General features: G+C 37.4%; 1 protein-coding gene across 9 annotated transcripts in view; it reads left to right on the forward strand.

The window, feature by feature from the left end:
• SCAF8 (SR-related CTD associated factor 8) overlaps window positions 1-26,650 on the forward strand; it is a 148,672-nt gene that overhangs the window by 41,957 nt on the left and 80,065 nt on the right. For 4 of the 9 annotated variants that reach the window (XM_015284242.4, XM_015284246.4, XM_046939253.1 and 1 more), the window contains 8 exons: window positions 1,141-1,241; window positions 3,077-3,190; window positions 3,730-3,886; window positions 4,987-5,117; window positions 6,349-6,493; window positions 7,078-7,158; window positions 7,773-7,997; window positions 8,682-11,048. In XM_015284242.4, the coding sequence (XP_015139728.1) occupies window positions 1,141-1,241; window positions 3,077-3,190; window positions 3,730-3,886; window positions 4,987-5,117; window positions 6,349-6,493; window positions 7,078-7,158; window positions 7,773-7,997; window positions 8,682-10,381 (2,654 nt within the window). In that variant the 3' untranslated portion in view covers window positions 10,382-11,048. Of the gene's footprint in view, window positions 1-1,140; window positions 1,242-3,076; window positions 3,191-3,729; window positions 3,887-4,986; window positions 5,118-6,348; window positions 6,494-7,077; window positions 7,159-7,772; window positions 7,998-8,681; window positions 11,049-11,759; window positions 24,827-26,650 lie in introns of those variants that run through there. The other 5 variants (XR_006938783.1, XR_003074620.3, XM_015284245.4 and 2 more) reach the window with 3 other exon arrangements.

Raw genomic sequence — 26,650 nt, forward strand, 5'->3', positions numbered from 1 at the left:
ATTGCACTTTATTTATTTTTGTAACAAACTTGCACTCCCAAATTTAACTTTGGTTAGATAACATGGTTTCAGATGTAGGTTCTGCATTTATTTTGTGTCCTAAATTCTGTCACATATCTGGCAAGTTAAGCAATTCAGAATTCATTTTTCTAAAAGAAAGGATGTTCTGTTCTCTATACATCAATATTTTACATCTTTCCAGGATGCTGTAAACTCAGAACTTCACTAGAGTTTATATGTACATTTTTATTCTCTGGCTTTTCACATGATAAATAGCAAATAGTTTTTATAGTGTAGATTTCTCCCAGCGGACCACAAAGCAGAGAACTATAATCAGAGTGGATGGGAACTGAGAAGCTACTGGGAAGTTGCTAAGTTAGTACTTAGCAATGCTAACTACCCTGTAGAAGACCATCAGCACTTGAAGTACTGTGAGGTAGCCTGGCTCGTGTAGAAGGGAGATACTAAGGAGCATAAGTGAGGTGTGGAATTTGGAAAAAAATAAAGTAAATTGCCTGTTGACTTAATTCAATTTTTTAAGCAACTGAAAATAACGATAACCACGGTTACCACTAGTTGAGGTCTGAAGAATTGTTTCTTATACATTTCGTTGTGAGAAACAAGTTGACTTCTGTGACATTTCAAAACATAAGGAACAATTTGTGTCTTAAGAGAAGTCTGAAGTTTAGTCATTCTCAGCATTACTGACTGAGTACTACTGCCAATTGAAAGTCTTGTAATCATACAGGTATGCTTGTTAATGGCAACTTGTTCTTACAGCTTGGTATAGCTGGTCATAGAATAGTTTGGACTGGGAGGGACCTCAAGGATTGTCAGGCTCCAAACTTTCAGATGCAGGCAATAATAACTGACAGCTTTTTATTTTTTCATTGTTCTTAAAACAACTATTTTGATTAAAAGAAAGTAAAACAAGAGAAGTGAACGCTTGTACTGAACAGCTGTTTTTGTTTCATTAAGCCTTTTAATATTTCTATTAATTTACTTACTCTCTGCTTAGTAAGTTAGAGATTTACTATTCTCGCTTTTGATCCATGATTACTGTGCCTATTATATCCATTCTATAATGTGTTTCATAAGCAAACATTTTAGTACTTGTGACATGAATGTTTCTCTTGACAGTTTGCAGCACTACTCTTTGGGTAGGCCAAGTAGACAAGAAGGCTACACAGCAAGATTTGACCAACTTATTTGAAGAATTTGGACAAATAGAATCTATTAATGTAAGTGAGCATGTTGTCATCCATTTTCAAGGATTTTAAGCAACTTAAACATACTTATGCCTCTGGATTCCTTTTTAGCCTAAGCTTGTGTTTAGGTGATTGTTACTTTTTTTTTTTTTATCACTGTTTAAAAACTGTAGCTATGATATTTCCTTGTTAGTTTTTGTGTACTTTTGTTTGAGGCACTGAAAAGAGTATGCTTCATGGTAAAATGACTTTGCCCTGACAAAAGGTAGGGTTGCACAGTTTTAAAAGTTTAAAAAACTTTTTTTGAAGCTGGCTCTTAACAAGTACAAGGTTGTGCCTTTTCACTTTGTGTTGAGACACAGGAGTAGAGATTGTTTTTCCTTTCACTGATTGACAGAGTGTGATGTGATGTCCACGTTGGCTTGGTTATGTATGTGCGTAGCGGTGCTAAATGGCAGTCAGTGTATCTGAAACATTTATGAAAAGATACATAGTACTGTAAACAAGAGTGTATTTATAAAATGTGACCATAAAAGCATGCTTTCATTAGGAGCTGTATTTCTCATGATTTAGAATAATTTAGATTTAGTCTAGTAGAATCATAGAATGGCTTAAGTTGAAAGGGACCTTAAAGATCATCTAGTTCCAACTTCCTGCTGTGGATAGGGTTGCCAACCACTAGTTCAGGCTACCTAGAATCCCATCCAACCTGTCCTCAAATACCTCTGAGGAGGAGGCTTATACGATTTCTTTGAGCAATGTGTTCCAGTACCTCACCAACCACTGAGTAAAGAATTTTTTTGTAACATCTAGCCTAAATTTTCCCTCTATTAGTTTAAAGCCATTCTCCCTTGTCCTATCACTATTAGATGATGTAGAAAGCCAGTCCCCCTCCTGCTTTTAAGTACTTTTAAGTACTGGAAAGCTGCAGTGAGGTCACTCCAGAGTCTTCTCTTCTCCGAGCTAAACGAGCCCAGCATTTTCAACATTTCTTCGTAAGAGAGGTGCTTTTCTCTTTGATCCTTTGATCACCTTTGTGGCCCTTTCCTGGACCTGCTTCATCACCTCTGCATCTTTCTAGTGCTGGGGACCTCTCCAGATGGGGCCTCACAAAGTCAGAGTAGAGAGGGACAGTCACCTCCTTGGCTCTGCTGGCTATCCCTCTTTTGATGCAGCCCAGAATACTGTTGGCCTTCCAGGCTTCAAGGGCACGCTGCTGGCTGATGTCCAGTTTTTTATCCACCAGGATTGCCAAGTCCTTCTCTGAAGGGCTGCTCTCAGTGAGTTCCTCTCCCAGTCTGTATGCATATCTGGGATTGCCCAAGCCAATGTATACCTTGCATTTGGCCTTGTTGAACCTCATTAGGTTCATGTGGATCCACTCTGGATGGCATCCCTCTCTTCTATTGCATCAACTGTACCACTCAGCTTGGTGCCATCAGCAAACTTGCTGACTGTGCACTCGATCCCACTGTGTCACTGGCCACAAGTGAAGACTGAGGCAAAGAACTTGTTGAGTACCTCACAGTTTTTGGAGTTTAATGAGAGATAGTGACCTCTGCTTTTCTGAATTTGCCATAGCATCTCTCACTTGCCTGCTGTTTGTCATTTAAATCTGTCATGCTGCTTTTAGCACCCGTTCTTCGGCTTGCTGCTGCTTCTTGGAGACGTTGTAACTGTTGTACTCTACCAACTTCCCTCTTAGATCTTGCTGATGCTCAGAATTATTAATTATGCTTATTACAGTGATTGTTATTTACAGTATAAGCCCCTCCTTTTTTTTTCTATTGTAGTGTTTAGTGTAGATACGTAATCTGAAAGTACTATTTTTCCTGCTTTTTAAGACCACTGATTTTTTTTTTCAATAGATGATTCCCCCAAGAGGTTGTGCGTATGTCTGCATGGTTCATAGACAAGATGCATATCGTGCTCTTCAGAAGCTTAGTTCTGGGTCCTACAAAATCGGATCTAAAATTATTAAGGTAAGTTGAACTTAGTCCAAAGATGGTGTCCATTTCAAAAACACTATAGTTTTATTATGTTGATCAATTATTTAACAGCTATTAGTTCAAACTGAGGGTATGGAAAAGAAGAATGAATCATTAAGGTATAGATGATGTAAAATGCAGGTTTTGACAGGTGGTATGGAAGATACTAAAATAAAATTGTGACTTGATACTTAGAAAATATGTAGAAAACATTTTTTATACATGTTAGTGACAGAAATAATGTAAAATACTGAAGTCCTGTACCTGACCATGCAGATCGCTTAAAACTGCTAGTGTTCTTGAAGTTAATTATATTATTAGATGCTGTGCTTTTTCTACTTTCTTTGACATTTCAGGAAGAGTCCTTGAAATACTGTATTCTTGATTGCCCTATGTGTATGTTAGAAATAATGTAGAAGAAATTTGAGGCTTTAAAAGTAATTAATGTCCCTGTTGTTGCAGGGGCCAGATGAACGTCCTACCAGTTCACAGGTTATACATAACGAGATTATCTTTTGGGGTTTTATTTTCAGATTGCCTGGGCTTTAAATAAAGGTGTAAAAACAGAGTATAAGCAATTCTGGGATGTGGATCTGGGAGTTTCATATATTCCTTGGGAGAAGGTAAAATTGGATGATTTGGAGGGCTTTGCTGAGGGTGGCATGATTGACCAGGAGACAGTAAATACAGGTATGGACATTAACAGTCATACTTATAATGTGTTTATTTCTTGATAACTGCAAATCCTTACAAAGTTTATTTCTTCACGTAACACGTACTCTCTTAAAATTTACATTAATATTACTAACTACCTGTTTACAATATAAATGGCATTGAAATGTAGATTGTTTTTATAGGGGAGTAATTAATTAATTGTCACAACCAGTTGTCAGGGGGATTAATTTAAGGAAGATAATAATGATTAACAGTTCTGAATTTGCTGTATGCTCAATTCTAAGTATGTTATTTATGTAACAAATATGATCTACTTGTGATTGTGAAAGATGTTATATTCTGGTATAAGACTTAAGTTGAACTTGGAACTTGTCCAAATAGTCACAACTTAGCTGAACTTTAAGGTATTTCCTCCATTAAAGTCAAAGAGACAAGAAAGTGAGTAGTGTTAGACCATATACTGAAACCTATTTGAGAAGTTTGCTAAGTTTGTAAAAGATACATGATTACTGTATTTTCTTGAAATGGATCCAGCACCAAATAACTAGACGACATTGAAATAAGCAATGTATTAGGACTGTTTCATAATAGAGACAGTAATTTTTCAGGTATAAATGCATTCACAATGCTTGGAGTAAAAATGCTTGGAGTAGGTAAGATAAGAATTAAATCATGAAATATTACTGGAATACATTCACTATTTTATACTTGAAAAATGCAAACCTTTTTTCTTGATACTGTTGGAAGTGAATATGAGGAGGTGGTAGAAGGAAGGAAGTGTGGTTGGTTGATTGGTTTGTTTGGTGTTTTCTTCTCCACATGAAGATCTTCTACTGCAGCCACATTTTTAGAAACCTGGAACATAATCTGTATTGTGAATTATTAACAGAATAATTGGTGAAAAAATTTGGCAAGGTTAAAAAATTTTGTTTGCGTACAGGCACAATTAAATAGTGTCAAACAGGTGTTTAGAGACATTTTACTTTCTTAACATGTATGATAATAAGTAAATAATTGTATTTACTGTTTAAGATAGAAAAGGACTTTTTAAAAAAACCACTTATTTCCTTATGTTAAAAATGCTTTTTTTTTTCTTTCTTTTTTTTTTAATAAAGAATGGGAAACAGCGAGGAGCTCAGAACCTGCTAAAGAAAATATTCAAACTACGCAGAGTACTGCAGTTGATAAGAGCACAGTGATTACAACGCAGACGGAAGCTTACACACAACCGGTCACTATGCTACAGGTTTGTATTAAAGTTTGAATTTGCAGAATGTCCACACAACTGGAGGGGTAAGTTTTTATTCAGTACAGATGAACTTCAATGTTAAAGACAGTATCTAAGCAAAATATTTAAAGCCCTTTTTTCTGAATAGTAGATTGTTGTAGTCTGTGATACACACAGTAATTTGTGAGAGCCCTTGAACATCTACTGTGTTTTCTTCCACCTGATAAAACATGATTTTTATTAACATCTAATCAATAGCAGTTTATTATGGAAGGCTGGAAGAATGCAGTGTAATTTTCCTTGAGTATAGCACAGTACTTGAAAGTATAAATTCAAATGCCTTATGTCAAATTCTTAGAATCCTTTTTGTTATGAACAATGAAACTGTAAAATGAGAAGGAGTTATTTAATAAAAAAAAACTTGGATTCGTATTATCATTTTTTTCCTAACATGTCTAGACCCTTGCAACACTTGAGGTGAAGTGTAGTTACTATGAAATTAACATTTTTGCATTTACTTGTCCTGAAGTTTGAGCTTTTACAGTTTTTTCTGTGTTGTCCCTGGTCTTCTTATTTCAGCTTCCTCCTAGCATAGACTGTGATCAGTTTTCATTTAAAAATACACGTATATGTGTATATATGTGTATATTGCTTTTATTCTGCTGTATATTACTTGTAAGTATTCTGCACTGTGCCAAAATGCACAGCTCAAACAGAACTTAGAGAACTATTATGTAATATCCAGGATTTCATCAGGACTGTTAGATTATTACGTGTGCTAAACTTACAACACTCTGATACTGTTCTGAAATATATTGCTTTTTCTAATGAGAATGGAATGACTGTTTATGTGCCCTCAAATTGCCAAATCTTTTCCCTCTTTCTCCCTTCCTTTTTCTTTCACCTGTACTTCTCCCCACACTCTTCCCCTATCCCTTTTTGTACTCCTCTCTCTCCCTAAGTCATTTTTTATACTTCAGTTAGCATAATATCTAACCATGTATTTTCTGCTGCTTTAGAAAAATGAAAAGATAGCATAGGATTCATCCAGTGACCTTATTTATCTGTAATGCAGATGCTATTCCAGAATGCAGTCTAATCCTTCAGAGCGTTGAGAATATATACACAGTATTTGATATGTTTAGAGCTTTGCATGAATTGCAGGCAAGTCAGTGAATAAACTTTTTTAATGTCACTGAATACTGTAGGTATTGAAATCACTTGTTTTTTTTTCTTTCCATAAAAAAAGATTCCAGTAGCTCCAGCTGTGCCTGCTGTTAGCTTAGTTCCACCTGCATTTCCTGTCACAATGTCTGTCCCTCCTCCTGGTTATAGTGCCATTCCTCCTCCACCCTTCTTGCGAGCAAGTTTCAATCCTTCACAGCCACCTCCAGGTAAGTTAGTAAGGGTGAAGTTGAGTATGTAATAATGTAGTTGAGTATGTAATACTCAACTATGGAATAAGTATACTCAACTGTGTTATGCATATTTTGCTTTGTATAGTTTTCCAACAACTTCTGGTTACTGACTGAGCAAGCTCAATAGTCTCTAATTTTAATGCAATATGAAATTTCTAACATCTAAAAATGATTTCTTACATATTTTGTGGAGAATATTAATTAAAGCTGTTTTGTTGTTCTTGTTGTTTGTTTGTTTTCTGTTTGTTTTTGTTTTTAATTTTTGGGAAAAATCAAAATTAAAAGATTCTTAAAATTCATCTTTCTTTGGAAAATTTTGAAACTCCTAATTTCCCTATTTGGGTATTGCTGACAGAAATCCCTTTTAAAGATGAACATACAGATCTTTTACAGTAAAGATGGATTGTTTTTGAAAATAACAACCGTTGTCACATCTTCACACACATGTGTTGTGTACTGGTTTTGTTGATGCACCTTTCCAGGGCAAATAATATAAGCAAGGTTTTAATGCAAAATTATATTTGCTATTCATTGTAAGAATTTGTAAATTTTCCATATAGGTTTTATGCCTCCCCCAGTTCCTCCTGTTGTCCCTCCTCCTGTTGTGCCACCACCTGTTGTACCACCAGTTGTTCCAACATGTAAGTTTGATTCTTCTCATAGTTATTGTATGTCATTAAAAGCTTAATTGTTTGATATACTGCTTGTCATTTAATGAAAACTATATTAATCCTTTCTAATGGAAAATAGTAACATACCAGGTTATTGCATAGCTTTTCTAAGCAGGTATTGATGGAAGGATTTACAGAACTTTTCAAGTTGTCTGAAAAACAATAGTTACCATGGAGTAACTGGGGGAAAAAAAAAAAAAGACAAATGAATTATTTAATATTTGTATGCATAGTTTAATATTTGAACTTGGCTATAACAGATGTGTCTATTCCTTAAGCTATCGAGCGTTAGTTGCTGAATAATTTATAATGATTTATTTTTGGTTAGCCTTTTAACTGTTACCAATTTAACATGTAAGAGTGTTTTCAAAGAGTACTCATTGGTTATGGTGCCTGCAGTTCATATTCTCTATAAAAATAAGTAAAGATTAGAGTGCTGATTGAACATAAAAAATGATTATCAAAACCACTATAATTCTTACAGTAATTAAAATGATTTTGATTGATTATCTTGACATCTACCAAACTAAACATGGAAAATGAAAATATGGTTACTATGATGCACCTGTGTTATTTCTCTACAGCTTTAGTACAGCCTCCATTGCCAATTACTCAAGAGACGATGAAGGATGTACCTTTTACTGGCCTGGTTCTACCAGTTGTTGGCACAGTTAGTAGCAATCTAGCCACTCCAACGTTATCTTCTGGAAGCATCTTTAATCCTTTGCCAATCAACAAACAAGAATCTGATGAAAAGGGATCTCATCTTACAGACCTTCAGATTTCTTCCAGTGAAAATGGTAGAGCTGGTAAGAAATGCTTTTATTGTCTGACAATTTCACATGCAAGAAACATCATCAAGCTTAAGAGTTTTTTTGTTTGTTTGTTTTGTTTTGTTTTTTTTGTTTGTTTGTTTTTATTTTTATTTTTTTGCTGATCCTTGTCCAATAGACTAATAAAAAGAGTTGGAAGTTCTAGCCTAGCTATTATTTTCAGTTTAAAATGGAGGAGTGATGGAGATCATCTTTATCATAATTTGATCATTGATTGGTAACAGCTCTTTCTCAGGAATCTTTTCTTTGTAGACTTGAATAATAGAGCTGAACCTTTGGAAAACAGTTTAAAAGTGCATTTGTTCTACCTAAATGATAATGCAAAAAAGCAGGGCAGAATAAAGTAGTATAAAATGTAAAGACCTGTGTCAAGTATTTTAATACTTCACTTGCATAAATTGGATGATGATTCTGGAGTTTGTCAATTTTAAGCTGCAGTACATTCAGTACTATATACACGTGTTAATTTCCATGGCTTAATGTCTATCCTCAACATGATTAAAATGATCTGTGTTCACTGTAGAAACTGAGACAGACCTCATCAGCCGTATCATCATTGTGAATGTATTACTTGAATATTGGATCAAGTTGTATTTTGTTTTGAATACTATGTTGCATTGGCATTTTCTGGTAATTGTTCTTCCTGTTGCTTCATTTTAGTGCAAAGTGATGTCTCGAGTAGCTCTGGACTTGTTGGAGGAGTGCAACCACCCAGTGTCTCAAGCAGTTCTGGGCTTCCTGGAGAAGGCCAGCCACCCAGTGTCTCAAGTAGCTCTGGACTTGCAGGGGGAGTGCAGCCACCCAGTGTCTCAAGCAGCTCTGGACTTGGAGGAGGAGTGCAACCACCAACTGTTTCAAGCAGTTCTGGTCTTGCAGGAGGAGTGCAACTACCCACTGTATCCAGTAGCTCTTCTCTTGCAGGAGGAGTTCAGCCAACCAGCGTCTCGAGCAGCTCTGGACTTATGGCTGGAGTGCAACCACCAAATGTCTCAAGTAGCTCAGGGCTTCTAGCTGGAGTGCATCCACCCAATATCTCAAGCAGCCCTGGCCTTCTACCAGGAATGCAGCCTCCCAATGTTTCAAGTAGCTCAGGAGTTCTGGCAGGAGTACAGCCACCAAGTGTCTCAAACAACTCTGGTCTTCTCCTAATGCCACCACCGAATGTTTCAAGTAGTTCTGGACTTATGGGAGTGCCACCACCAAATATGTCAAGTAATTCTGGACTTATGGCAATGCAGCACCCAGCTGGCATTCAAAATATGCCTCATTTAAATATTAGTAGTCAAAGGATGCCAGGAATGCCTCTCATAGATATCCGTCCAGGCCTAATGCCCCATTCACCTGGACCAAGGTTTCCGTTAATGCAGCCAGGATTACCACCACAGCGTAGTATTCCTCCTCCAGCAATCCTTGATCCATCTCTTCACCCTCCGCCCCGAGGTCCTTTTCCTCCAGGAGATATTTTTAATCAAACAGAAAGACCTTTTGCAACACCAGGAAGACAAAACATTGATAGCATTTCTAATCCAGAGAAAAGGCTACCACTTGGAGGCGATAATATTCAGCAGGAGGGAGACAGAGATTATCGCTTTCCTCCAGTGGAAAACCGAGATAATCTCAACAGACCATCCCAAGTGGATGTCAGAGATTCTGTTGGACGACCGCCAGTTGATCCAAGAGAGGGCATAGGAAGACCTCCAGTAGATGGAAGAGAACATTTTGCAAGACCTCATGTAGACATGAGAGAAAATTTTGGAAGACCAAGTATAGATAATCTTGGTCGAAGAGAGCATTTTGCTTTCAATTCGGATAAGCACTGGGGACAAAGAGGAGATTATGATGAAAGAGAGCACCATGCCTTTCCTGTTTATGGTGGCCCTAAAGGCTTCCATGAGGACAGAGAGAGATTTCGGCATATAAACTATAGGTTTGATAGTAGAAGTGGTCCCAGCTGGAATAGAGGATTTGAACAAGATGCTCACAGAGATTTTGATGACCGCAGAAGACCCTGGGAAAGGCAGAGGGACAGGGATGACAGAGATTTTAACTTCTGCAGAGAAATTAATGGGAACAGGTTTGGAAGAGACAGAATGTCAAACAACTGGATCCCCCCTCCACACCCACGGGTTTTTGAATATTTTGATGGGGCCACTTCCCAACGCAAAGCGGATAATTTGCCCCAGGTAAACGGTGAAAATACAGAGACAGAAAGTCAACCACCAACTGCACAGGTGCAGGACGATCCCGAACTTTATGAAAAACTGACTTCTTCCGTCGAGATAAACAAAGAGAAGAGTGACACAGAAGCTGATATAGAAAGTGAACCAGTGGTAGAAAGCACAGAAACTGAGGGGACATAATCATCACTCAGTAGGTAAAAGATACCTTTTGTAAAGTTGTCATCTCTCTGTAATAGATAAATGGCTGACTGGACCTTAGTAGTTCACTTTTGTCTGCCAGAATTAAGTTAATCTGATGTTCATGTTCATCTTTCACTTAAATAACTGTACAACTGACTTGTATAGAACACTGTTCTTAATTTGAACATGGTAGGTAAACATTTTTTTTTATTTCTCTGGTAAAACATAAACTTGCCCCCACTTGCTTTTAATTTCACAAAGATAAAACAACAGCTTGTCAAACAAAGACTTCCTATGGAAGACAATGGAATTTTTTAGATACTACCCCTAGGTTGGCTATCGAAATTGTTATACTTGAAAACAGGTGCTGGTGTATCTTGTCCGTGTTTTTAGGCTGCTGCAGAATTTTAAAGTATAGACAAAGCTGTGATATTTTATGTTCCTACAATTTGGCAGAAAATGAAATGGCCCATGTTACTTAAGGAGCATAACACAGAGATTAAAAGTGATTTTGTAAAATCTACACTATAGTCTCTGTTTTCTCTAAAGTAAGTGTTTTGTGGTTTGTTCCTCGTACTGCAGTGGGTTTAAAAAACAATGCAAAAGTACATTTTAATGTTGGGTGCATTTTGTTTTTAGATGCCAATAAAGCATATTTGTTTGATAACAGTGTTCTAGGTATTGTATTTTTTTTTTAAAAAAAAGAAAACTGCAAGCTATAAAAACTTGGAATCAGCTATGATATGTGCTTAGCTAGTTGTTGCAAAAGGTTTATACTACTTTTGTAAGACCAGTGCAACAGCTATCATGTGCAAGAAAGAAGCATATGGTTTTTACATGGAAAATCATGCAGTCATGCTAGTTTATGTATATAACATATGTATGTAAATATTTGTGTAAACTCTTTGTAGATACTACTTTCTCTGTGCATGCGTGTATGTGCACGCACTCACAGAATATTGTAGACAATTCAATAAAACTGAAAAAAATAGGTTAGAAAAACCTTCACCTTCTTTAGATAGTAAGATTACAAAGCGCATATCACTGTGATACTGTCAAGCCTACATTTACCTTCTTATGCTAATAGTTGTATGAATTTCTTACTACTTACAGAAGGTGAAATATGATACACTGTAAGAATATACAGTAAGGTTTTAGCTTTCTTTTTTAAAATGAAGATACACATGAAGCCAAATCTTAAATATTTGCATTGTCTTGTTTTGTAACATATTGGGTGTTCTGGATAGACAGTGGTAGTGTTTAAGTACTTTGTGGTTGTTTTTATTGACTCAAAGTCCCAAAATGTTGCATGAAGAGTAAAAAGCTGTTGTTGGTCTGAAAAATCCTATCTTTTTTGTTTGTTTGTTTGTTTTAACAGAAATCAGGGGGCTTTGTGTTTTGGTGGCTTAATACTGAAGCAGAAAATCTTGTTAAATTGCTGAGAGGAATTGGCTGCTTAGGTAAATGAGTAGCACTATTCTCTCTTATTTCATGTACTTTGCTGCTTATGTCCTTCAAATTGGTGGCGGAAGATTTAATACTGTAAGATTTTCAATATGTTTCACTGAAGTGCATTCCACCAACTTCTTTTAACGTAACTTTTGTTAAAATTCTGTCTGGAAGCATTTCACGTAGCTTTGAGGAAGTTGTTTTTCTCTTGCATAGTAGTATCAGAGAGGTAGATTCTGTTATATGAATGCCCCTTTTCTAGAAGAAATGTTTTTAGCTCAGATTAGAATTTTGATCTTTACTGTTAAAGTGTAGACATGCAAGTTTTAATTCCCCGTCCCTTTCTCCCAAAGGGATGATAGTATGGGAGTGTCATGTGAGTGTCAAGTACAAGCAAGATTTTGAGAGCAGAATCAAGTTATACATGTGTTTCTTGCCATTTTCCTCTGGTACATGGGTTACTTCTTCATGCTGTGACATGGTTCAGTTTTTCAATTATAGGGATTTTTATTCTGGACAGTAAAGAGCCAGCTTAATGAAGGTAATCATTCGAAAGAGTGGACATGAATGATTCTTTTTCTACTATGCAAGTAGTAGTCATTAGGGTGTAGTGAGGTGTGAATTAAATAATTATTGCTTTGTAATAGACCTTGCTGATATGTTTATTACCAGAACATGTCTTCCAATTTGAGGTGAACAATATTTAAAGTGGAAGTACTTTCACGTGCAGTCTCTATGGCTCAAAGAAGTTGCTTGATAGTGCTGCGCAACCTAGTAGTAGTATTCAGGTCTGGCAGATATGGTTCTGGAAGTCCAAACACGTGAAACAGGTGTGAGGGCACTTTGTATATTTAAGGGATTTTCTTTTTTTGTTTTTATATTGCAGACTGAAAATACTTCAGCCACAGACCGTGTAAATTCTCAGAATCAAACACATATTGGCAGTAGCTTTTGTTTACAAATGTTTTGTTAAATGCTTTTTTAAAACAAAAAGTTAATCTGATTTTCTAAACTGAGACCTACAGTATGCTAAATTACTCATAGTATGATGGTATAGGTAAATTGCTAGGTAGGGAGTTTAAATAATTCAACTAGTAGTGGTATAAAACAATGTATTATTTAATGACTTCTCATCTTTGTTAATATCTTTTAAACGTTAATAAATTGGCTACTGTACATATGTGTTATACCATCAATTTCTAACAGCATTTTTTTCTAGAATAAAATTTTATTGTACAGTTTTCAGTTGCATCTTGTTTACAGCTAGAACTGTTTCATTTCTTATTTTACTGATCTGGGGTGCAGATGAATATTACTAGAAGAACAACGTTCAGTAATACTAGCAAACATAGTATGTTCTCTTTAACTTGCCAGTGAAAAAGTTTGAGCAAAGACTTTCTCATTTTAGATTAAGCCATGAAAAACCAACATTTGCCTTGAAAGGAGCTGTCCTAGCATTCAACACTTTGACGTAGTTAGCAATAGTGTTGTACTTTTTGCTAACACAAGGGAAAGAGTAAGAAAGGGACATAGAGAAAATAGGGGCCAGGCTTCTGGGGAACAGTTCTTATGTATACCAGTTTAAAGCCTTCTACCATGACAAAAGCTGCCCGTTCTAGCAACTTAAAGCAGCTGATCCATACTTTGTCTTTTTATTTACAAAAATGACACACACATACACACACACATATATATATGTATATATGAATACTCCAAGTAGCTCTGCAGACAACACAAATAATATGCTTGAGCATGCACATCTACATGAAAACCTCACGCGTTAGTAAATTGTTTAATGTATTTTTACCCTTTCAAACAGTCTGTGATTCTGACTTCACTGTACAGTACTTGAGCATAATGCTACGTTCATTAAGATTATAAAGATGAAACATAGCCTTTATTTACTATAATGACACAATCTCTTTTCTGAAGATATATTCTGTGAAATATTGGTACACTTTCATTTTTATACACAGTGCTCCACATTGTTACTGCAAACTCAAGGGAATAGATTGCGAGATTCCTTCACTTTAGTAGAGTAATATACCACCCTTCAAGCCATGTCAATGATTTAAATTGCTTTACTTATGAAAATGCCTTGAATAAGGCAATACAAGACTGCTGTAATCAAGCCTACAGTGTGGAATGATTAGACTTTGCTTAAGCACTACTGGAAGACTGTCAAATAAATTGTCTATAGAAGATATTTGTAAAATAAGCCAATTTATTGCAGAGATCTCTCAAAACAGTGTAAGCAGTTTTGAGCATGTCCAGGGGTACGTTATGGCAGTCTTCATAGAATCACAGAATTATTTGGTCTGGAAGGGACCTGAAAAGATGATCTAGTCCAACTCCCTTGCAGTGCGCAGGGAAACCTTTCACTAGATCAGATTTTACTATGTAAAGTCTCATCCAGCCTTACCTTATGCGCTTCCAGGGATGGGGTATCTGCAACTTTTCTGGGCAACCTGTTCCAGTATCTACCAGTTTCATAGTGAAGAATTTCTTCCTTACATCAAATCTAAATGTGTCCTCTTTTAATTTAAAGCCATTACCTTTGTCATATCACTACACTCCTTGATAAGGCATCTCTTCTTATCTTTCTTGGAAGCCCTCTTTAAGTATTAGAAGACTGCATTAAGGTATATATTACTTCCCTAGAGCCTTCTTTTTTCTAGGCTGAACAACCCCAACTCTCACAGCCTTTCTTCATAGAAGAGGTGTTTCAGCCCTCTGCTCATCTTTGTGATCCTCCTCTGGACCTGCTCCAGCAGATCCATGTCTCTCGTGTTGGGGTCCCTGGAGCTGAACACAGTGCCTCCAGGTGATGTCTGACAGCAGTGGAGTAGAGAAGGTCAGACAGTCAGTCATGTCACTTGATCTTCTGGCTTCTCTGCTTTTAATGTAGCCCAGGATACAATTGGCTTTCTGGGCTGCAAGCACAAATCGCTGGTTCATGTGAAGATTTTCATCCACCAGTACCCCCACATAATTCTCTTTAGGGCTGTTAATAACACGTTCATCAGCCACTCTGTACTGATGTTTTAGATTGCCCCAGCCCAGGTGCAGCAGCTTGCACTTGTCCCTGTTGAACTACATGAGGTTCTCATGGGCCCATTTCTCAAGCCTGTCCAGGTCCCTGTGGTTTGCATCCCTTCTCTCTAAGGTATTACCAGCATCGCTCAGCTTGGTGTCACCCACAAACTTGCTGAGAGTGGATTCAGTGCCACTGTCCATGTCAACAATGGAGATATTAAATAGTATCAGTCCTCATATAGTCCACTGAGGGACACTACCTGTCATTGGTCTCCTCCTTGTGGGCATAGAGCTATTGACTATAACTCTTGGAATGTGACCATTCAGCCAATTATTTAGCCATGAAATAGTCCTTCAATTAAATCCATGTCTGTCTAATTTGGAGATGAGAATGTTGCGTGGAATCATATCACGGTCTTTGCACAAGTCAAGGTAGATGACATCAGTTGCTCTTCCCTTTATCCATCAGTGCTGTCACTGGCACAGAAGGCCACCAAATTAGGCATGCATGATTTGCCCTTTTTGAAGCTATATTGGCCATCTCCAATCACCTCCCTGTCTTCTGTATGCCTTAACGTGGTTTCCAGGAAGATCTACTTCATGATCTTACTGAGCATTGATGTGAGGCTGACTGATCTGTAGTTACACTTCTTAAAAATGAGTGTTGTGTTTCCCCTTTCCAACTTACTGGGGACTTCCCCTGACTGTTGTAACTTATCAAATGTGATGAATAATGGCTTAGCAACTTCATCTGCCAGTTCCTTCAGAGACTTGGGATGCATCTTGTTGGATCTTGTGGAGTTGTGCACATCCATGTTCCTCAGATGATCTTGAACCTGGTCTCCTCCTATGGTGGGTTATGCTTAATTCCTTTGGTCTCTGCCTTGAGATTCAGTGACTTGGGGAAGTGGGATGTGTAGTAAAAGCAATTGCTGGTGAAGACTGAGACAAAAAAATGTGTTGAGTATCTCAGGCTTTGCTATGTCAGTTGTATCCAAGTTGTTTCTCTCACTTATTAGAAGGGAGTGCAATTTATTTTATCATCCTTTGCCATTTTATATATGTGGAAACCCTTGTTCTTCACATCCCTAGCTAAGTTCAGCTGTCCCTTGACTTTCCTGATTCCATTCAGCCAGCCAAAGCATATCCTTATAATCTTCCTAGGCTGTATGACCCTGCCTTCTTTGCCTACGCATTTACTTTTTGTTTTGTTTTGCTTTAGCTTGGTTGAGGTCCTGACTCAGCCACACTGGTCTCCTGCCTTCATTGCCTCATCTTTTGCATGTTGCAATTAAAAGCTCTTGTGTTCTAAGAAAAGTATCTCAATATCTGCCAGCTCTCTTCTGCTCCTTTATCCGCTGGGGTACTCTCCCAGGGGGTCCTATGCACTAGTCCCTTCAGCAGCTGAAAGTTTGCCTCCCAGAGATCCTGGCTATATTTTTAGGCCAGACTAAATTCCTCAAAAACATGAATTCTACTAGGACATAATCACTGCAGCCCAGGCTGCCTCCAGTCTTGATTTCTTTATTAAGTTCCTGTGCATCAATGATCAGCAGATCAGATGACACCTAAAGTGCTCATTTTTGTTGATAGATTTGCCACTAAGTCAAACCTTTGGATCATTTAATTTGAAACTGATAAAAATGGATCCCAAATGTCATTATTTTTGGTTCCGGTAATGTATTTTAAAAATAATAACGACCAAAAAATGGCTTTTCTATTTTAATGGGATCTAAAAAGTAAAAAGTTTAAAAGGTATTTAGAGTGTGAGGGGTCACTAAGAGTAACTAGGACAATTTTATTTTGTTAATTAAGGTGATAAAAGGAGCTTTCTTTCCCTACTAACAGCTGAATTTTACATTAGCTGTATTTTCCTTTCAAATGCTGAGCTTTCACATGTAAAGATGTTCTGAGAAGCCATCTACTTCTTGTTCAGCTGAGAGAGACTGAAAAGATATGAAAGCAGAATGTCTCTCATTTTGCTGCAAGATTTCAAACGTTGTTGAATTTGAAGCTATTTAATTGGACAAGAATTGAAAAAAGGTTGGAGTTTTGTTGTTTGCCTTTTTTTTTTTCTCTCCAATGGCAAAGTTTGTATCATATTGCAAGATCGCAACTAGCCTTGTATTTCTCCTTGAAGGATCATCTTAGTGGTGGTATTCACCCCACAAAGTTCGTACAAGCAATTTGAGTACTCAACATTTTGAAGTTTTTTTATATCTCCTGGTTAAGAAAGATTAAATAGAGCTACTAAAAACAAAATCTGTGGCACCTCTTTAAGAGTAATAACTTCTAGGAAAGGTGTATAAGGTCTGAAAAGTGATTCTTGACAGCATTAGGATGGCGTGAGTTACTTAATAGTTGAGTTGGTATTTTTTTGTTCTTTGCTTCTCTGAAGTTGATAAACTGTAAAACTATATTTGCCAAAATTATTGTATTCCAGTCTATCTTGCAGAGCCTTGATGAAAAAGGGAAGTTTCATTGAATGTTACTACTGTTACTATCTTGTAGATGTTCAGCTACCATGGATTAGAGGAAGGAAAAGACTGATACGCGCACTCTTAAACTTCAAGTGGTTGCTTGATTGATGTGCAGTTGAAGATGACTGTATTTCTCTTTTTAAGAAGTTTAAAATGCATTTGCATAGAAACAGTGCAATCTGTTCAGTAATCTTATTCTATAGTTTGTCATTTTTCTTTTAAAGTTAACTCCCTAATGCTAGTTTTAATTCTCTTCCTATAAAAATAAATCACACTGATTCCTTTAGACAAGGAACTATTTTGTTCTTTACAGATAAAGTCTTCTCAAGTAGTATTTCAACCTGTTGAAAATTCTAGCAGACACTATGAATTCGACCTATATACAAGCAATAGTTAGATAATGTCCAAGGAAGAATAGCTTGCTAGCTTAGATTGAAATCAGATAAAACATACGTTACAAAATGTGAATAAACCTTTCTTTTTCAGATTTAATGAAACTTAATACATAGATTCTGATTAAATATTCACTGATTAAGAAGTAAGCATCCAAAGCTATTAGTAGTCCTAAGCATTTTCCCAAATGTTGTTTGTATGTAAAAAACTAAAACAACAACAACAACAACAAGACAAAAAAAAAAAAAAAAAACTAGGAAGAGTCAGGTAGATGTGTAAATATTTGTAAGTTTACAATGTCTTGGAAAAATTACATGATACAAACGATAATATATCCCTTAAGGCTCTTTTAAGTAGTAGGTGCTGCAGTACACAGAAGGCTCCAGGTAAAGAGTGAACCAGCTTGTCTGGAAGAAATGTTTTGAACTGAGGTGTTAGTGTAAAATCCAAGAGTTACATTGCTTTGCTTTTGTTACTCCAGACTGAATGCTGATTAGCGGATGCTCAAATTTGTTACATTTGCAGTTACCTCTAGTGTTCAAGTATATGACCAGTACAGATACAGGAGGTGACAAGTTGTGAGTGATGAGGTTGGTGGCCCCGCCTGTGGCAAGGGAGTTCGAACTTGATGATCCTTGGGGTCCCTTCCAACCCAAGCTATGCTATGATTCTATTATTCTAAGACCCAGTTGTTTACCAGTGAGATGTTGCCGTTGGCTTCACTGAATCCAGAATTTCAGACTCTTTGTCCAGTGTGTTTTCTCTTCAGCAGCAATTAGAAAAGCAGACAATAGAAGATTATCTGGTTCTAGTTTTATTCTCAGATTTCTACTCATTAAAGCCTAAAGCCCTCTAAGAGGTAGAATGTGTTTTCTATTATTTAATTCATGTTTCCCTATGGAAGTATTCATGAGTAGGCAACTGTTAAAGGCTGTTGCAAGACTCTGAGAATAGAATTGGACGAAATATACAATCTGTGAGAGTAGATGTATGAAATATTTGAAAAAACTGCAGGTGTTACACTTGTATAATCCTCTGCTAGATAATTCATGGAGTAGAAGAAAGAAAGCATGTTAAACACACTGATCTTACCTTCTTTCTCTTTCCAAATGATCTTATTTTCTAAGATCTTTTCAGTGCAGCACGTAGAGAAGCCCCATACTACATGGTCACTGTTCTTTATTTAGAATCTAATCCATACACTTTTCTCCATCTGCTTACTGCTTTTTTGACAGGTTAGGGCTTATATTTAAATAGATTTTTCATCAAGCAATTAAAAAAAATGAATGCACTAGGTTAATAGTATTTTCTTATCTCATTGTAGAATGCACTGCCCAGTTCTTCTCAATGAATTTCCTTTTCCAACAAGTTCTTGCATTTCTGTATGACCAGAACAGAAATAAAAATGAATGGCATGATTAAAAAAAAAAAAGTTTTTATCCTATATATATATATATGTATATATATATTGACATGATAGTCTGGTTCCATCATGTTTGAGAATATAAGTAAGATGACATTTCTCACAACACATAGCAGTATATGCTATTAAACACAACTTGAAAAGTTAAGGTCACAACTTAAAGTGACTTCAGGAACTGTCCCATGCAACACCTGCACATCATAGTGAATGCCAAGATCTTGTATTTCCCTTCTTCTTCCCTTGCCTTGTCACTAGAATATTTAGTCTCTTTTTCATAATGAAGAAATTTAAGAAAAAATTTGTCTGTATTTCACTTCTCCCAGCTTTGAGAATTAATTTGTTCTGAACATCTCTGATCTTGTGACAGGAAAGCACGTATCAATCCAAAAGGAGCAAATATATGAAAGCAATTGTCTAAACACTTCCACCATTACAATGTAATTGTGTAAAATAGTAAGACACAGGGAAGCGCTGCTAAAGAAAGGTTTTAATTCACAATCTGCTTTACCAACTGATTGGCTTCATTTTTGAAAGCCTTCTGTTGAAAATTTTATATTTTAGATGTGCTTCCCAAGACAGTTCACTGTTGTTCTTTTGTCTCGTTAACATGTTTCAGAACTGGGACCTATGAAATGTCTTAAAATATAACTTTGTAATTATATATGTCATCTTACAATGATTGACTAGTACTGACTTGAGGTACATATCAGAGATACACAATAGAACAATTAGAATTTGTTATTGTTAACCTGCTGCTATGTGTGTATACACACACACGCACACACACAAATCTAGGTCGCTCTGAAAGTTATGCCTCCTGTTTATTTCCATGGAAACTACAAGAGATACAAAGAGCACGACACTATTTGATGGAACAAATTCTCAGCTACAAAACAGTTTTTCAACATAGGCACCACCATTAGTTCTGCATTTTTGCCAGTGATGAGTAAGAGCCTGCACCCTGTTCTGTGTACAGCACATATAACAATTTGCACCAGTGGAGGTGACCTGCTGTTGACTGAAAAACACCACCCACCAACTCGCTGTGCTCACATCCACTGTTTGGTTTCCATCAACATTCAGCAAGCATCAATAGATGTCAGTGGGTGCAATCTTTTCTTTATGGAGGAATTCAGTGACACTCCTTTCCTTCATCCACACTCCATGTCAAACACCGTTTTGTCAGACTGCCCCTCTGCTGCTGTCTGTCACACAGCAACAAAATGTAGTGGAATATTGGTGGGAAGGTTCAACATCTGCCATACCATGGACATCTACCTCATGGGCCAACATCATAAAATAGGAGGCATTACTTTTGGAGTAGCCATCGTATATTTATTCTGTAGATTTCTGTTTCTAGGTCCTATTTTCCAGAGAAGGGCCAGGAATTAAATTCTGCAACATTTCAGAGTTCCGACCTGAAATGCTAGTAGGTGGTTGCCTCAAATATACTGTCTGCTTATCTTTGCCTTCCCACTTCTTATGCAGTCTTCATGCGTGGCTACTACTGGCATCCTGCCATCATCACTGTTCCTAACCAAGGTGTTCTTAGGGCTCCTTCAGAAACCTTTTGAATCCTTCTAATTCCATTCTCAATTTCTAAAAAGCTTGAAATATGAAACTTCACGTATTATCCTTAGGCACACAATCTCTACTGGAGTGACAAAATACTTATCCCATTTATATTTCCACTCTCATTTCTTTTCATACAGTTGTACTGTAGAATCATAGAATGGCTTAGGTTGGAAGAGACATTAAAGTGAATCCAGACCCAACCCCCTGCCTTGGGCAGGACTTCCACCAACCAGCTCAGGCTGCCCAGGGCCCCATCCAGCCTGGCCGTGAGTGTCTCCTAGGAATGGAGCATCCACATCTTCTCTCTGCAACTTGTTCCAGTGTCTCACCATCCTCCGAGTAAAGAATTTCTTCCTAACATCTAACCTACATCTCACTTTTTTAGTTTAAAGTCATTCCTCATTGTCCTATCACCATCAGACCACGTAAAACGTCAGTCCCCCTCCTGCTCATAAGTTCCCTTTAAGTACTGAAAGGCCACAGTTAGGTCTCCCCAGAACTTCTCCTAGCTAAACAAACCCATTTTTTTTCAGCAAAAGCTCTCTGCAGTGAGCATTTCAAAGCTAATTATTATAGTATGATTCCCAGTGTCTTCAGTCTGAAAGTGAAGATATTCTTTGGAGTTCTGAAGAAACAATTTCTGTGTATTCTTACTATTCTTTTATGCTTCTCCCACCTATATAAAACAGTGGTTTCCAGCCCAGGCACTGCAAACTGCATTCTTGCTTCCCTAATGAGGAAAGGTGCAGTACGTCCCCAGAAGATTTACAGGTTATGTGAAGAGCAGCTCCTCAGGGCATGTGCAATGTGCAATAAAACAAGCATGAGAAAAGAGCAAGCCTCTGTTGTCAGGCAACCTTATCCAGGTTTTGAACCTCTTTGCAGCAAGTCCTTGAATATAGGAAGACTGGAAAGGCAGCTGAATGACCCCTCACTGACCTTCATCTTTATGGGGAGCTTTCAGTTCAGCAGCTGGTTATAATTCCTTTCATAAGGTGTGGCCAGCTCTAAGTCATTCTTTGCGATCACTTCTGAAACACTAAGAAGACCTCCAAACCATGCTAATAGTAGCAAGGTACACAGATACTTGGAATCACTAGGTCATGCCTGGGACACAGGCAAGACGTGCTGTCCCTGTCACATGTACCATTTTCTGTCTCTTCTTTAAAAACAAAAAGATAAACTCAAAATAAGCAAAACAAAAACCAACTACTATTCATCTTTCATTGCTTAATTCCCTTCTGCATTAAATAGAGCCAATTTAATACCATAGCAGTGAGGGGAGTTGTGTATCCCCAAGCAGAAGTAATTGGTAGGGTGAGGATCTCTATGCCAGTGTTATTTAGTTTGTTGTTTTCAGGTGGTTGTCAATCATTCTTTGATCACTGCATTTCTAAAACAAAAATGTTCTGGCTGCATTGAATGCAGTATTTGAAATTTGCTTTATTTTCTTTTTATTCTTTTACCTTTTATCCTTTAAATGTACATCGGTTGAATGTGCCTCTGAAAAAATACCTTAATTGTTCAGTAGTTAATTTCTTCTCTTAGAAATGAAGCTTTCTGTGTTTATTTCCATTACAATATAATGGAGGAGGATACAAAAAATAAAAAATAAAAAAAAAAAAATCAAAAATCAGCAGAACTGCATAGGAATAGAGAATGCTTTTCTTTCAGGATGGAGCAGTTAACTGCACTATATTTTATTCTGCACTCTAAAATTATGAACACTTTCATAATCAAACCCATGGATCATAACAAACTGTTATACGATAAAATATCATGAGATTTTTCTTTCAAGAGATAGTCGTTTTGTGGAATTAAAATGGACCACTGTGGAAGCTCCTGTTGGAAAGATGCAAAAGAGGACATATTCTGTAACGCTTTCTAAACAAGTGCCGATTTTGTTAGTAATGCATCAGACATGAGTTTTGATGTTCTATTCTTCAGTGTTCTAGCACTGATTACATGTGTATTTGAAAGTGACCTACAGATTTACTGTAGTTTTGAAGAACTGTGAAATTAAAGGATGCCTGGGGGATATTAAGTGCAGTTGCTGGGTTTTATGTGTTCTCACAGTTGTGATGTAGAGTTGATGCCGAGCTTGCTCACATAAGGCTGCTGTTGAGGGTTAGTACTATTACACTCTGGTGCTTTGATTTGCTTTGGGTTTTTGTTCATTTCAAATATGTAAAGGCTTGGGTTAAAGCAGCTTTGCAAACCATGGCAATTCACGTGTAATCCCGTGAACAGTTGACAGGAGTATTGCAAACTGGGGAGAAGCAATAATTACAAACTGTGATGTTTGTAAGAGCTATGCTAAAGAGAAAGAAGTGATTCTGAAAAGAAACAGTAAATGCTGACTCCTATTTTCTTTGCTTTATGAGTAGGATGTCTGTCTTAGTTTGGTGGAAGCCATAATGAGAAACAGCTGAAATAGCTGCTAGGAAAAAGACTGGTTTGCTTTTAAATACAGTATAGTCACTGACTTCAGTTTCCTTGCTAAGGTTTGTAAGATTCATCAAATCTACTTGTTCTTTTGAGCAAGGACAGAATACTGAAATCCAAGGAAATGCTTAGTTTGAACTATTTTTGGAAAAAAAAAACCAAGCATTTAAACAAGCATTAAGAAGTTACAGTAAAAACATAGGAACAGAAAATTTGCAGATTTGGTATGAAACATCTTTGAGCAAGTGAGTAGCATCTATTCAATATTAATTTTCTTTTTACACTTTCAAAAGAAGTTTTTTGCAAACATTTATTTTTGGATCTTTGAAAATGAATTTGGTATCTCTTCTTACTGGTGCTTGCAGGTGACATTTCTTTTTTTTTTTTTTTCCCCCCCTGGATTTTGCTTCAGCTTTATTGAATTGCTGTCCTGACATTTGGCTGCTTGCTGCTCTGAAACCAGCAGAGGGTGCACAGAATGTATTCAGCTGTAGCTGTTTCTTCACAGTCCCTTGTGTTACTGCTACATAGGAACCAGACAACTGCCCTCCTAGGCCCTATTCAGGTATCACCTGAACATGATTCTCAAAATAGCTCACAGCTGTGCTTCAGTGCATGGTTTTCAGTCCACCTAGGGGAATTTCCTGACACTGTTGTCTGTAGGATTCAGGACAGCGTGTCAGATCCTATGTGCTTGTTCTTTACAAGTCTGCTAAAATGAACAGGCATTACACATTCATAATTTCATGGATCAGAACCTACTTTAAAAGATGTTTTTTATCACTGTGATATTTTAAGAGAAAGGTTTGTGGAAGTGGCTGTTGAGCTATTTCTCTGCTTTTTTAACTGGCTGTAATTGACCTGGCAGGGCTTTGCTGGGAGCTGCCACCTCTCTCCCCACTCTGACCAGTGAGCAGTGCCTACCAGCTCCCAGCTCTTACCTGTCACATTGCAAAGTAGTTCAAGGACTAAGACAAGATACATTATCATTTATGAGATACGTTAATTCAATATAGTTGCATACTACTGCTTTGAGAGAGTTTCCATACCACAGAACAGTATTTTTATCCTCTTTCTTTTTCTGGATTTAGGTTTACCTCTATGTCTAGATATCAGTGTTTCTAATGCTTGACTGTTAGAACAGTCGCATATGAATTAGCCTACTATAAAACACTGAAAAACTATTTAGCTTTATTTCACGTTAATGTATTTCTACTTCGTAATTTCTTCTATTAGTCATTTTTTTTTCCAAAGCATCTTATTTTTCCAGCATCTTGTTGGAATCAAGTTCATTGTATCAACCAAAACTTGTTTTCTTCTTATTTCTAACAGGCCAAGCTCCATTCTAGATGTATTAAAAATTAATTAAGTTTCTTACTTAGGATCTCAAAACTTTAAAAAAAAAGAAAAAAAAAGTCTTTCATCATACCTGTAGTGGAAATGCTAATTCAGGGCTTGAAGCAGTGATTGAGCACCTGATGGGAAGGCAGGGCCAACCCAGGGGAACTCAGGTGTATGCAGTGCACCTGAATAACTGGAAGGGGTGGAGCCAGGATCCACCCCTTCCCAGACCTCATTTAAGGGCTGGCAGTGGAGGTGAGGGTTTCTTGTTGGAGATCCTTGTGTATGTGAGGCCTTCTAAGGGTAAGCAGATTTTTTTTTCTTTGTTTCTGTGTCTATGGCTGCTGTATTTGGGCATACCCTTGCTTGCTGTAGCCTGGAACTTTGTTACTACTCTGTCATTGTTGTACTTTCTTTGCAAAAGTACAACTTTGAAAAGTTTCTTTTCAAAACAAACTTATTTGTTTTGAAGCTTTTAAGTGAAAACAGAAACCCAGAACTTTATTTGTCCAAAAAACCTTTTCTTTTGCATTTACAGAGGTCATCCTATACTCTTCAATCATAGAATCACTCAGGTTGGAAAAACAGGACCTTAAAGATCATTGAGTCCAACCATACCCTAACAACCCTCTGCTAAATCATGTCCCTGAGCATCACATCCAAATGGTTTTTAAACACATCCAGGGATGGTGACTCAACCACCTCCCTGGGGAGCCTATTCCAGTGCTTAACAGCCCTTTTTGTAAAGAAGTATTTCCTAATATCCAACCTAAACTTACCCTGGGGCAACTTAACGCCGTTTCCCCTCGTCCTGTCACCAGTGAGAAGAGACCAACTTCACTCTCGCTGTAAGCACCTTTCAGATATTAGAAGAGAGCAGTGAGGTCTCCCCTCAGCCTCCTTTTCCCAAAACTAAACAGCTCCAGTTCTTCAGTCACTTCTTGTAGGGCATATTGTCCAAGCCCCTTCACAAGCCTTGTTGCCCTTCTTTGGACCTGCTCCAGCACCTCCATTCCTTTCTGTACTGAGGTGCCCAAAACTGAACACAGTACTCAAGGTGGGGCCTCGCCAATGCTAAGTACATGAGCAGGATTACTTCCCTAGTCCTGCTTCCCACACCTTTCCTGATACCAGCCAGGATGCCATTGGCCTTCTTGGCCACCTGGGCACACTGCTGGCTCATATTCAGCTGACTGTCCATCAGAACACCAAGGTCCTTTCCATCAGGCAGCTTTCCAGCCACTCCTCCCCAAGCCTGTAGGGTTGCCTGGGGTTGTTGTGACCAAAATGCAGGACCTGATACTTGGCACTATGGCCCATTGATCCAGTCTATCCAGGTTCCTCTCTACTGCCCTTCTCCCATCAGGCAGATCAACACTCCCTCCCAACTTGGTGTTGTCTGCAAACCTACTGAGGGTGTACTCAATCTGCTCATCAGATTGTTAATAAGATGCCACAGAAGCGCCACAGGTGATGGACCTTGGAGAAGTAGGAAAAACTTAATCCAGATCTAGAGTACACTGATTTTAGTAACTACTCTAGACTTAAGATTTGAAATTTCTTGAGCTTGCCTGAGAAATGATGATTTGCCTTTAAAGGAACAAGTGATTTGAAGCCTACTTTGCTTTATAAAATATTTTGTTCATAATAAAACTGCTATGAGTATAGTTTGGGTTAGCTAAGAGTTACTTTTTCAACTATTGTCTATACATTGGTTTCCTCAGTCTGGTAGTACCTTCAAACGTAGGAGTGTTAGTTCAATGTTTTACTTTTTTACAGTGCTTTATACTCAGTGCATCAAAAGCAACTGCAGGTTTATGTTTAGAGTGTCAAAATGTGAAAGCAAATACCAGAAAACCTGTGATTTTTGTGCCATAACTCTCATTGAGGGTGTCTAATTCATCTCTTTAATGAGATCCTTGGCAGTTCTCTGAAATTCCTGTTCTTTTTGTTTTTCCTCCATGTTGCAGTGAATATCTTCTTGCTTTGCTCAAGAACAAGGTGATTATAGTATTCTCTCTAGCTACAGAGTAAGGATTAAAGTATGATTTTGCTTTGAAATTGCTTTAAAAAGAAGTAAAGGAGTATCTGGTTTTACATCCCTTTGAGATTTCAGTTTAAATGCAC

Source organism: Gallus gallus, chromosome 3 (genome assembly GCF_016699485.2).
Source record: "Gallus gallus isolate bGalGal1 chromosome 3, bGalGal1.mat.broiler.GRCg7b, whole genome shotgun sequence".
NCBI classification, from domain to species: Eukaryota; Metazoa; Chordata; class Aves; order Galliformes; family Phasianidae; genus Gallus; species Gallus gallus.